The 13,151-nt window shown below is 42.9% G+C and overlaps 1 protein-coding gene across 8 annotated transcripts in view; it reads left to right on the top strand.

Moving 5' to 3' along the window:
• Window positions 1-12,893, top strand: part of LOC137431830 (ikaros family zinc finger protein) — an 88,813-nt gene extending 75,920 nt beyond the window's left edge. For 5 of the 8 annotated variants that reach the window (XM_078782555.1, XM_078782554.1, XM_068123572.2 and 2 more), the window contains 2 exons: window positions 6,216-6,404; window positions 9,065-12,893. In XM_078782555.1, coding sequence (XP_078638681.1) covers window positions 6,216-6,404; window positions 9,065-9,927 — 1,052 coding nt within the window. In that variant the 3' untranslated portion in view covers window positions 9,928-12,893. The remainder of the gene's footprint in view (window positions 1-6,215; window positions 6,405-9,064) is intronic. The other 3 variants (XM_078782553.1, XM_078782558.1, XM_068123573.2) reach the window with 1 other exon arrangement.
• Window positions 12,894-13,151: the final 258 nt, after the last annotated feature.

The raw sequence follows: 13,151 nt of genomic DNA, 5'->3' as shown, positions 1-13,151 counted from the left end.
CACTCGTGGTTCAGCAATTGCTTTAGTCTGTATGCCTGTCTGGCAGTCAACCAAAATTTAAAATCAATCCAAAAAGGAAACTTGGTTTTTTTTTAAAGATGTCAAAATGACACTAACAACAGGCACGAATAACTAATTTACCATACTAGTACACCTGCTCGCGAAGGGAGTGGGAGGAAGGGTCATTCCTCTTTGGGGTATATAGATTACAGTCGATCTATGGTCGGATCTCAAGAACATTGGGTGTGTTCATTTACCAAGTTTATTGTGGAGAGATCGCCAAGTGGTTTAAGCATTAATAATAATAATAATAATTCATTTATTTTGTATAGCGCTTTTCCAGAAGCCCAAAGGCGCTTTGACAGAGTGGAAAACATAATGCATAACAATACATGAAAACAACAATTGCAAAAAGACAAGAATCAATAGGGAAATATTTAAAGCAAAAGGAGGGAGAAGGAGAAGAGATAGTCAGGGGTTAAATGCTGTGGGTTGAATGTTGAATGCAGTGTTGAACAGGTGGGTCTTTAGTGATGTTTTGAATGTGGTGAGTGAGGAAGAGTCTCTGATGGTGTGAGGTAGTGAGTTCCAGAGGGTGGGAGCAGCGATGGAGAAGGCCCTGTCCCCCCAGGATCTGAATTTGGTCCGGATGGAGGGGGTCAGGAGGTTGGTACCAGCAGAGCGGAGGTTGCGGGTGGGAGTGTGTCTGGAGAGGAGGTCAGCCAGGTAGGATGGGGCCAGGTTATGGAGGGCTTTGTATGTCAAGAGGAGGATTTTGTACTGGATTCTCTGGGGGATGGGGAGCCAGTGAAGCTTGTAAAGGACGGGGGTGATGTGGTCACGGGTCCGGGAATGGGTGAGTAGACGGGCAGCGGAGTTCTGAATGTATTGGAGTTTATTGGTGATTTTTGAGGGTGAACCATAGAGGAGGCTATTGCAGTAGTCCAGACGGGAGGTGATGAAGGCGTGGATGAGGGTTTCTGCAGCTGTGGAGGAGAGGGATGAGCTTGCTTGGGAGGGAATCCTTGCATTCAAGCAAGCACTCCATTCAAAACCGTTAAGGAACGGCTGGCTTGGCAAGCGCTAGCTAGCTGCTTTGTAAATGAGCACTACCCGGGCTTCCTCCCTTTCAATTTCGTGTTAAACAGCAGGAGCGAGTTTCAAAAGGCCGCCACGAAAACCGCCATGTTAGCACCAGGAAGTGTCATGGTATTAACCCAACCCTTGTGGGGTATATAGAGCCCAGTAGATATTCGCTCAGTTCTGTAAGTAAAACTTACCTCACAGGTGTCTGGATTCTTCCAAATTACTTAATTTAGTGTCATAAACAGCATTAGCAACTGTTAAAAAAGCTAATCAAGCGTGTTTGTGGTTTATAATATTTTTACTTCTGGTAGAGGCCGTTGGGCCGTTGCTCCCACGAAAACGCCATGATAAGCTTTTTATAAACATTTACTCAACTTATGTTCAAGGAGGAAAAACCCCTTGGGGAGGTGGGATATTAATGGTATTAATATTGTTTTGTAATAACATTAATATTATGCTATTATCGTTAGTTTTGTTATTCAAAGCGGCTTTGGAAAATAACGCCACGATAAAGCTAATTTAATATTTATATACACCTCAACATGCAACCCCATTGACGGCAATGGCGGGGAAAACCTTCTCAGGGAGAGAAAACCCCCTTGGAGAGGGGGGTAAATGAATGTGCTACAACCTTCATTATGTAACCCTTCGTCATCCTGTCAAGTTTGGTTGAGATTGGATAAGTAATGATGGAATGTATTGGCGTTAAAAAGTCATCAGACAGACACCAAATAGCATATTTTAGTATGGTTAAATAAGGTGGTATAAAAGAGGGTGCATCAGCGTCGGTAAATTTCCTATTCAGTAGGTTTTTATTTTTGCAGCCTTTAAAAGTTTTTTTTTGTTTGTTTTTTTTTCAATCAAATTAATCATGACCAAAAATATTGGCACCCTTGCACTTTTTTCAAATAACAGACAATTTTCTCTACAGATAATTTGAAATTGACAAAAGTATTTGGTCTCCACAATTCTTTATTTCACTGTTAATGTTACAGAATCTTTGTTTTTGATTCAGAACTTAATAAATCCTTTTAAATCAGAAAATACAAAGAAATGGCATTGAAAAAATTATTGACACCCGAGATTTAATATTTGGTAGCACAGCTTTTGGACAAAATAACTGCAGTGAAGCACTTCCTATAGCCATGAATGAGTTCCTACACCTCTCTACTGGCAGTTTGGCCAACTCTTCTTGTGCAAACTGCTCCAGTTCTTCCAGATTTGAAGGGTGTGTTCTCCCAACTGCTGTTTTCAGATCTCCCCACAGGTGTTCAATAGGATTTAGATCTGGACTCATTGCTGGCCACTTCAGAACAGTCCAGCGTTTTGTCTTGAACTATTTCTGTGTGCTTTTTGAAGTGTGCTTGGGGTCATTGTCCTGCTGTAAGACCCATGACCTTCCATGGAGACCCAGCTTTCTGACACTAGGTTGAACATTGCGCTCTAAAATGCCTTGGTAATCTCCTGATTTCATGATGCCATGCACACATTCAAGGCACCCAATACCAGAGGCAGCACAGCAACCCCAAAACTTAACTGAACCTCCTCCATGTATGACTGTTGGGAAGGTGTTCTTTTCTTTGAAGGCTTCATTTTGTTTTCTGTAAACGTATAGATGATGTGCTTTCCCAGAAAGCTCTCATTTGGTCTCATCTGTCCACAGGACATTCTCCCAGAAGGATTTTGGCTTGTTCAGGTGTGTTTTGGCAAACTCCAGTCAGGCTTTCTCAGCAGTGGGGCCCTTTCATTGAGTTGGTGATGGATGGTGCGAGTTGAAACTGTCGTACCTTGTGTCTTAAGGTCAGCTTGAATCTGTTTGGCAGTTGATTGAGGTGCATTCTCCACCATTCGAACAATCCTTTGCTGCAATCTTCGATCAAGGTTTCTCTTGCGGCCACGTCCAGGGAGGTTGGCAACAGTGCCAGGGGCCTTAAACTTCCTGATAACATTGCGTACGGTGGACACAGGAACATCAAGATCTCTGGAGATGGACTTGTAGCCTTGAGATTGGCCAGGCTTGGCTACAATCTTGTGTGACCTCCTTGGACAATTGTCTGGTTTTCTTTCTTTTCTCCATGCTCATTGCGGTACACATAGTGACATAAAACAGCAGAATGACTCCTTTTCTCCATTCAAACTGGTTGATTAAGTGCATTTTTTATATTGCAGGCACCTGCAACTTACCACCCACCAGTGAGTTCAATTCCAAAGTGATGGAGAATCACCTGCTTGAAATCTAATTATTTCTAACAACTTCTAAAAGGTGCCAATAATATTGTCCGGCCCATTTTAGGATTTTTGTGTGGAATAAGCTAAGATTTAGTAATTTTTTTCAGATTTTTTTGTTGTTGTTTTGTTCCACTGCAAACCAAAGAAATGCATAAGTGCATACCAAAAGATTTTTTATTTCAACAATTTTTTTGGAAGAAATGGTGCGTTATTTGAAAAAAGTGCAAGGGTGCCAATAATTTTGGACACGACTGTATACATTTGAACACTACAACACAAATCTCCTTGTTTGCACTTCCAAAAGCCTCCCGTTTAGTAGTACTTGGGCAAAAAATTTATGCCCTATCGACCAATCAAATTTTCTGCACGCTCTGACGGCGGGGTAACAGCGACATTCAGCCAAGATGGCAGTGCCTAGCCATGCAACAACAGGGCTAACTTTATCAAAAAAAACTTTAAGTGCATGTTTTCCTCAAAGATTGTTCCAAATTCGCCAGATTCTCTAAGAGTGGTTCTCAAATGGTGGCCCATGGTGACTTTTTTTCAGTGGTCCACAGGAACATTGTCCAAAGTCACACGGCATGAGAAATAAATTTCAAACCAAAATGTTTGTTGTCTACTTTTTATCATGTCTCAAAAAGGAGGTGGTCCACAAACATTTTTTGATTGGCCTGGTGGTCCGTGGACTAAGAAGAGTTGGCTGAAGGTTCAGCTCTGGACCATTCCGTTTGACCCATCAGCCTTGTATGTTTGCCATCGTGCCTGTTATTCAAAGTTCATGAACAAAGCTCATATAGATCATGCTAGGCAAAAGTTGAAAATACCCTTCCCATGTCCCTTTTATCAAGACCGCGTAGGGTAAGGTGTTCCGTGAACTCTCTCATTTGATTTGTACTTGTTTAAAAAAAACAAAAAAAAAACATTGTACAGCATTTTTCCTTTTTGTCCCCCGTCGCACCGCGGAGCGAAAGGGGGACGATGGTCCATGTGTGCGTGCGTGCATGTGTATGTGCGTGCATGCGTAAGCGAAGGACCGAATTCTAATTTGGTGTGTGGGTGCAACCCACGTCAAAATCCAAGATGGCCCCCGCCATGTATGTCTAAAACTTGTGAGCGGAATATCTTGAAAAATAAGCGAAGTACCAACTTCTAATCTGGTGTGTGGGTGTATCTAGGCATAAGGAAGAACGCTATTGAAAATTGGGTCGCCACGTCAAAATCTGAGATGGCCGCCACCATGTATATGTCTGAACCTTGTGAGCGGAATATCTTGAAAAACAAGCATTCTGAGTATTGCGCTGCAATACATGTCCCCTACCGGCAGTCTGTCGTCCGGAAAACTGTTGGGGAAATTACCAAGGGTTATTTACCCACAGGTTCTGAATCGTTCCCAATCGCTAATTACCTCAGGACGGGCTCACCTGTGATTCGCACTCGGGACTTCGATTTATACACCTTGCAGACAGGTCAGCAGAAGCACGAGAAAATACGTTGTTGATAAAGAATCTTTCGAGTCGCTAAATATCAGTAATTTATTATATTTTCCGGTTCACGATCAATGATCGATGTGTATATATATGTTGCTCGGCTTGGCTCCGCCCCTCCCGAAAGCACGCGCTGTGTCACGCTGTTGACGTTCGCGAGACGAGGCTGAGGGCGCGCGATGCGGCTTGAGGAGAACTCTGGAATAAACAAGAGATATTCTTTTTTTTTTCTTTTTCTTTTTGGTTTAATTAACGATATCTGCCAAACCATGCGCCCTATCGCAAATTCCAAAAGGACATTTTAGTAGATTGACATGCTGATCAGATCTGTGAAGTTTCCCCTCGATTGGATCACAAATGAGGGAGGAGCTCGGTTTTAAAGTTTCTTGCTTAAAAACGTCATAACTCTGAAACCATGTGATGCATGACGTCATGCTCTCTGAATTTTTTGTTCGTCATGGGTATGCGATTCTGCCTGCAAAGTTTGGCCTCGATCTGTTCAGCCGTTGCAGAGAAAAAGGTGTTTTTGTGTTTTCACGGAAAACAATATGGCGGCCGAACCACGTGACCTGTGACGTCATAATTACCATTAAAATATTCTCCAGACCGAGTCCCTCCGGTGAAAATTTGATCTCAATCGGTCCTATTATTGCAGAGAAATTGGTTTTTAAAGGAAATTAAAACTTAAAATGGCACTGAGTTAAGGATCATCAGAATGATCAGAATTCCCAAAGTTCAAAGTGCCATAACTTTGTCAAAAATGATCGAAACGTCGTGAAGTTCGAACTTGACCTGTAACTTATCATGAGGAAACCATGTACCAAGTTTGAAATCATTAGCATTAAGAGTTTAGAAAATAAAGTCCGGAAAACTGTTCTTTGTGTGACGGACGGACTGACGGACGGACGGACGGACTGACTGACTGACGGACGGACGGACGGACTGACGGACGGACTGACGGACTCACGGACGGACTGACGGACTCACGGACGGACTGACGGACTCACGGACGGACTGACGGACTGACGGACTGATGGACTGACGGACGGAGGGATGGCGTGCAAACCTATAGTCCCCTCCGGTGTACACCGGTAGGGGACTAATAAACGAACTACTAACTTCTAATGTGGTGTGTGGGTGTATCTACACATAAGGGAGAACACTACTGAAAATTCGGTCGCCACGTCAAAATCCAAGATGGCCGCCTTGCGTCTTCCCCTTTGTCAACTCGCATCACTTCAATGACGGGTGACCTAGGCGTAACGCTTGTCATGTATTTGGTTTGTTGTTATGTATGATTATTGTGTAAAGTTTCGTTAATACTCATGTTGGGAATGTGACCTTTTAATTTAAAAAAAATGTATATTTTTTTGATGGAGACCAGTTTTGTCTCAAAGTGCATGTCTTTTGCCGCAGTGATTAGGCCTGGACAAGAACCGCCTCTGCTCGACGATTCTGCTTTGCTACCAACCGACGTTCGTCTTGGACTGGATCCAGCCATTGAAACGCTGCTAGAGCCCGGATTTGACAAGCTATCCAATCTTGACAGGTTTTCAAACAATTTCCAAGCAAAACGAAAGAGTTCAACTCCACAGAAAGTCTTTGGTAAGAGCTTTGCATTTGGCGTTTATGGCTACCTGCCTTAAGCAGCGTAGGTCGAATATTGAGTTGCATTGAACAACATAATGGTTTTCATTGCATAACATCGAGCATGTAAACCAAAATGTGTCTTGCAAGTCGACGTTGCTGCTAGGGATGATATCGGCATTTCTGGAGAGCGAATGGTGATGTCACTATCAGCGGCCACACTGTGGAATATTCATCCTGAAAGAAAAGCTTGCAAATTTTCTCGAAGGAAGCTGTTGAAGTGGACTGAAATAACATTTGTGCTGTTGAGGAGATCCGAGGGGTGCCAAGATAAGAGGGTGAAGAAGTACAGTCGGGCTTTGGCAATAAACCAAATAATCACCATGAAGTTTCAATGTACAAGGTTAAGTGATCCTTTCAATATTACAATCTAACAAAGTAAACTGTCAAGCCAAAAGTCATTCATCTGGACGTTTGTCGTTATGTGCATCAGTCTGTCATTGATGTTTAATGTTCTGAAACCATCATTTGCATTCTTCTCTGTTGTCAATCACTGAGAGTGAATTGTATCGTGAACGCCTTTGTTATAATATAATTATTACCTCTGCCACCGATAGTGGACGAAGGTTATCTTTTATCCCCTGTGTGTCTGTCTGTCTGTGAGCAGGATATATCTGTTATTGGCAGATTTAGACGAAACCTTGTGGACATGTTCTTGTGTGACGTGTGACGACGACAAATTGATTCGATTTTAGTGAAGATCCGGATCCGAGAATTGTTTAAAAAATTTAAGTGAGTGGGCCAAAAAGGATATACAGCACAATATCTCAAAATGTTATGGACGGACTACAACGATACTTTGTGCATGAGTGAGTAGTTGACAAGAACAAGCCAATTCGATTTTGGTTCAGGTCTGGTTGCAGTTCCGTCCTATCGGTTGTGATACAAAACGTAAACTGTTCATTCTGGTGGAGATACGCAATCTACTGAGTGTCATTCTTGTTGTACGGTCAGTTCTCGGCATTTACGGGGGTTGGGGGGGGGGTGGGGGGGAGGATACGTTCCTGGAAAATGCCGCGAATGTCGAATCGGCGAAAGTGGGGGCATTGTTTGAATGGGGGGAGGGATTTTTTTTTTTTTTTTAAATTATTAACTGCATGGTCTAGGCTCATGGGAAAGTTGATTATGACACAAATCAGGACACAACATAACAAAGGGAACAACAGCAGAAAGGGGAAATGCCAACAACAGTGCGGAGTGAGAAAATAGATGGAGACGGACAAATGAGGGATGCAGGTAATGATGAGGGGTTTAGGGAGAACGCAAAGGGTGGACAAGATAGATCCATAAGCAAAAATTTTGGGAGGGGTGGGTGGTTTAACAGGTGTAGAAAATATGATTTTGGATGAGGAATGATTTGAGCTGGTGGTGAACAGCTGTCTTGAAGGCCTGGAGGGAAGAATGAGATTGAGGAGAGTGTAGAAGGTGGTTCCACAGGTGGGAAAAAATGAGGAACAAATGAGTGGTGAACAGTGGTTCTGGATTTAGGCAGATTCAATTGGAGGGATTTGCTTCTGGACTGTGTGCGTCCTGCAGATACCTGAGAGGTCAAAGCACAGAGGGAAGAGGGTGCAAATCTTGCCAAGGCACCACTAGATTTTAGAGGAGGGAGACAAGTTTGAAACTCATTCTTGAGATTGGATCTTCCCTGGAATTCTTGGGGTTTTTAGCAAACCTGTGTTTGAAGACTTTTTCTTCTCATTGTGCGTACTGTATTTTTCTTTACAATGCAAGGTGCAATTCTGTGCTCAAGTTTTTACCTGTGACATGTCGCAGGTGTTCAAGAGCTTTGCATTGCTATTGTTGTTGTTGGTGTTGGGGTTCTTATTGGGGGTAGATTTTTGAAATGTGCAACCATTGGTTGGGCAGCTGCCGGACCACACCCACATCTGTTGCTTGGCTCCACCCACCATAGCACAGAGACAAAATAATATGGCTGCCATCTTGGTTTTCTGGTGGGTCCAAGACATCAGGCCTGTAGGCCTGTGCTGATTATACACTGCCTGGGTTTGGTACGTCAAATTTCCATTGGTTTTGTTTGGGTTGAGTGTGATCGATGATGAGGGACCCCAAAAAATTGAATCTTATGTCTCGTAATAATGTTTAATGTAGCCCCTCGGAACGCACGGTAATAAAGCGTTGCGTTATGTTATGTAATCAAGCATTACATTTTGTTGCATAATTAAGTGTTGCTTTCCCTAAGTTACAAAAAATAAAGCATTGCGTCATTTTTGAACAGCCATATTTGGGTTAATTAAGCAATTTGTGACCGTGTGGCAAATCAGCTCATTCTGATATAACTGTGGTGGGGCTGACATGGATGAGGGTTGTCAATGAATCTTTTATTGGTGCATTAAATATATTTTCCAATCGCGCTGTTCATTTTTAAGAGTGTTTTAAATGCATGTTTCCCAATAGGCCCTTTACTGAATTTTAGCGCTGGTTGTGACCACAAGTGTGGTCATTCTACATTACTGTCTACTTTGGTAACCTATCTTTACATTATATTTCAAAATGATTTTGTATAATGATCCCTTTTGCTTTCATCTGCCAACAGGGAGTGTTATTCATTTACAAACTCAACTTGATATACTAAATTTGTCCTATCACTCCTCTAGGCCAGAAGCGTATGCAGCTTGAACTTTCAGACATCCATTATGATCAAGCTACTTCCTCTTTGTCTGAAAGATTACACGAGGTACCGGGTCCGGTCTGCGCCCAGACGTTGGAGCCTTCAGCCTCAGTTTTTTTGAACACCCCCTCACCTGTGACACGATCAGCTGGTCAGGCTCTCGAGGCCACTCGAAGGCTCGAGTCTGAATCTCCAGGATTACCCAGCGACATTGGATCCATTGTTAGACCAGTGTACTCCCAGAGTGTAGATAATCGGTTCCAGCATGATTCACCTCTGTCCACAAGTCGTAGTGGGCTGAGCCAACAACCTGGCCGTCATCACCCTTCCCCAGGAATTCTGGGTGGGTCGCTCGGTGGTATTTGTGGGCGGCCGGCAGAAGCAGTGGGAGACTCACGGCCAGTGAATATGCCGCCCGGTCGAGGTGTGACTTCATCACCCAGCAACAGCTGCCCAGACTCGACCGACACTGAGAGCAGCCACGAAGAGCGTAGCCATCATCGGACCGGTAGTGGTAGCAGCACTTCAAGACCAAATGGTTCCACGGGACGGCCACATAGACCTGAGATGCATCAGGATAATGGGAGGTTAAATAGGGTGAGTGGAGCGTCGGACAGCTCTTCATTGCCCACATATAATGTGTCTGGTTCTGATGGAGAAGCACTACGTACATATCCATGTCACCACTGTGGGCTGCTTTTCCTTGACCACGTCATGTACACGCTTCACATGGGTTGCCACGGCTTCCGAGACCCATTTGAGTGTAACGTGTGTGGCTACCGCAGCCGTGATCGCTACGAATTTTCATCGCACATAATCCGTGGAGAACACCTTCCTACCGCAGAGTGAAGAACCTACAGGCCGTCTTGAAGAACTTTTGTGGACTGGCTGAGGTTTGAAACCTCATCTTCCCATTCTTTTGTGGCACTGTGGGTACTGTTTGGGCATATTGTTATGCAGTACCTCATGGAATGATTTACCTGCATATCAAGTTGATTTGAACTGATGGTACATGTGGGCAATTAAAGAGGTGTTTACATGTTACACATTTTTATTTAAAAGTTTTTTGTTTTCCTCAAGTTATTCTTAAGTGTTAGTTTGTTTCAGCAAAGTATTCATTTCAAAGGTTGCACACGTTTCCCTGTTGTCTGAGATAGTTAACTAATAAAGTAGAGTAGAACACCACTCGATTACAAATCGCTGCATCGTGTTTCCATGGAATCGCTGCGCTTCAATGACTGAATCTCCTCTAAATTCTTCAACAATTTGTTTAGTCTGAGATGAAGTGTAAAATGTAACGATCATTTTTTTAAATCGCTACATTGACATTGAGAGCCTAGTGTTGGCTTCGCGGTTAGGGTGCCGGCTTGGGATCCTAGGATCCTGGGTTTGAATCCCGATCGATCGCTGAATTAACGCCAGGGGGGTTGACTCAGCCTGTCATCCTTCTGAGGTCGGCAAATTGAGTACCAGTTCACTGGTAATTCCCTTCGTGTCGCAAGACGCGACTAACAGGGTTGACGACAGGAAGAGCATCCGGCCATAAAACATTGCTTCAAAAAGGGGACCACTGTGCCTGAAAAATGCCAGCACCTGCTCTGCGGGAAAAATGGCCTCTAAAGGTGGTTCACATTGACCCTAAAACCAGTACCGTGCATATCAAACCTAATTAGCTTGTTGTTGTTCTTTTCTTCCTCGTTTTAAAGTGTGAAATTCAACGTTCATTCGTAGAATTTAATCTGGCGTTCACTCGATTTTCGGTGCTGCGCTCTCCCTCGGAATTGGGTGGTGCCCTCCCTCACAGGCTTTTGCTCATTTCAAACCTCGATTAGTGCTGGAATGTATATTCAAATTTTGTACCATTTGTTAACGGATTTTTATTTTTAACCCGCTGTATTTATTGTCCCATACCATTATTAATGTTTATTTGTGTTAGATAGTATAGAAGAAGAAATGCACCAATTAGTGCTATTGTGGAACTCTTATTCCCATTGGTTTCTATATGCATCATCATCACGTTCAGGCCAATCACGCGGTTCTGTGAAGCGCGAGTGCGTGATCAAGTGGTGTTCTACTGTAGAAACATTCTGCCCCCTACCGACCCCCACATCATGATCGGTATGTGGTTGAATAAATCCATGACGCGACGTCTGGTGTTCCATTGACCAAGATTGGCTGTTACTGATTGGCATTTTACATACCCCATTTATTATTATGACATCATAATTAGATGGTGGGAGTAATTGAGTAGCTTTAGAGACCACACATTGCCCTTTACTATCTCCTCAGTCGAATCATCAATGTATTATGCAATTCGTAGGTTATCTGAAAATGCGTATACATTTAGCACTTTCGAATGACTTGTCTTTTGGGGGTGGCAATGGGGGGAGGGGCAGACCAGAGGTCGATTTTTTTTTTTTTTTTTTTTTTTTTTTTTTAATTTAAGAAAATGGGACTATTAAAGGATTGTCTTGATTGTTGTCTGCAATGGGCTTTGATATGTGCACTAACTTGTGTGTCTTGTCACTCAGTCGAAGTATAAATCACTGTTTATGCACATCTCTCTATCTTTTACGGAGACAGTTTTACAGGCTATCCTTTTGATTCGATACCGATTTTCATACAATAAATCTTAATACACCATCGACAAAGGGTGCTGGAAGTAATGTAGGTCTGCATTCCACAAAGGGATACCATTTTCGAGTTGCTTATTTAATTTTAATTTTTTTTGGCTCAAATTCTAATAGCACTTTTAACAGGATGTGAGGATTGGCATTGGTCTCATTGGAAACGTTTAAACGTGTGCAGACTACAGTGTTGTTCTTGTAATGACGACTTTGCGTTTAATGACAAAGACGTGCGTGTATGGGCATTCCTGCAAATTGGCGAGCTCTTTTCCATATAAACAAATATTTTGTTTCATCTGTGCTGTTTGAGTTTATCACCGCCATTTTTGGATGTTCTGAACTGTCAACACTCGCCACTACTGTCCGCAAGTGCGATAAACTTTTCAACACCTTGCGGAATGTCAACACATACCGGCTGCTTGCACTTAATGCCATTTGCAGCGATTTGTAAATACTTTCTTGCAATTGCTTCACCTCGGGGTCTCTGTAGAGCTACAGAAAGCAAGGCAGCACCTATTTGGAAGGCCGTAAATTGGGAGTTGGAGTTGGTCAGCAGTAACAAAACTCTGGATATCGTCAGCAACTGTGCTCAAGAGTTATTTGGGATGAAATTTAAATTGTGAAAATGTGGAAGGCAATGAGCCTGTGAAATATTTATTCAACAAAGGGAGAAAAAAAAAATAATGACCTCCTATCCTGCCCTCCCCGCCTCCACCCTCCTACCTCCCCCGATTAGTGAGCCATCGGGCCTCCTTTTAAGGGGCTCTGTAACTTTCAATGAGCTTAAATTTGATGGTCCTGAGTAATTTGAAGCACTTCCTGGTTTATTTTCGAGCAGAGACAACAAATGGCCATGTATAATTTGAAAGCACTTTTCAGTAGTTATTGAACTTGTAATGCAGTGATTGTTTTTGAGGTTGAAGGACACGTGCTGCTGCTTTTGCTACTGCCTGTATGACCTTTTGTTTCCCTGCATTCCCATGTACTCCTTATTGGACCAATGTGCAATATGCAGTCATGTGGGTGATGGCGTCTGATGTCTGTGATTTAGGTCCAATGGCAGGCACATTGACGACCTGTGACGTTTGAAGCTTTGTTTTTGCACACCTGTGCTGACAATTTTTTGATTGATTGATCCATTTTAGGTTTGTACTGCTTTTAGATATTTCAATAAATTGTTGCATTTCACTTGTTGCTGCTGAGCCATCAATATTGCTTTATTGTGCATTTGTGCAAGGTTGCTTTTACCAGTCTAAATCTTGTTTTTGGCAAAAGGAAAAACAATTAATTTTTGCTGATGACATCTGCAGTGTTAAAGGGGATGTCCAGCCTTCGATGGTCTGTCCTACTTAGGCTAGTTTGGGCTCATGGTTGTCATGAATATCTGGCCAACCCCAAGGCTGAACTCTCAAACTGGTCTCCTTCAAAGACCTCTGGTGGTGCCTT

Source organism: Myxine glutinosa, chromosome 7 (genome assembly GCF_964187855.1).
Source record: "Myxine glutinosa chromosome 7, kmMyxGlut1.1, whole genome shotgun sequence".
Lineage (NCBI taxonomy): Eukaryota > Metazoa > Chordata > Myxini > Myxiniformes > Myxinidae > Myxine > Myxine glutinosa.
This window is presented reverse-complemented; position numbering and strand designations above follow the sequence as displayed.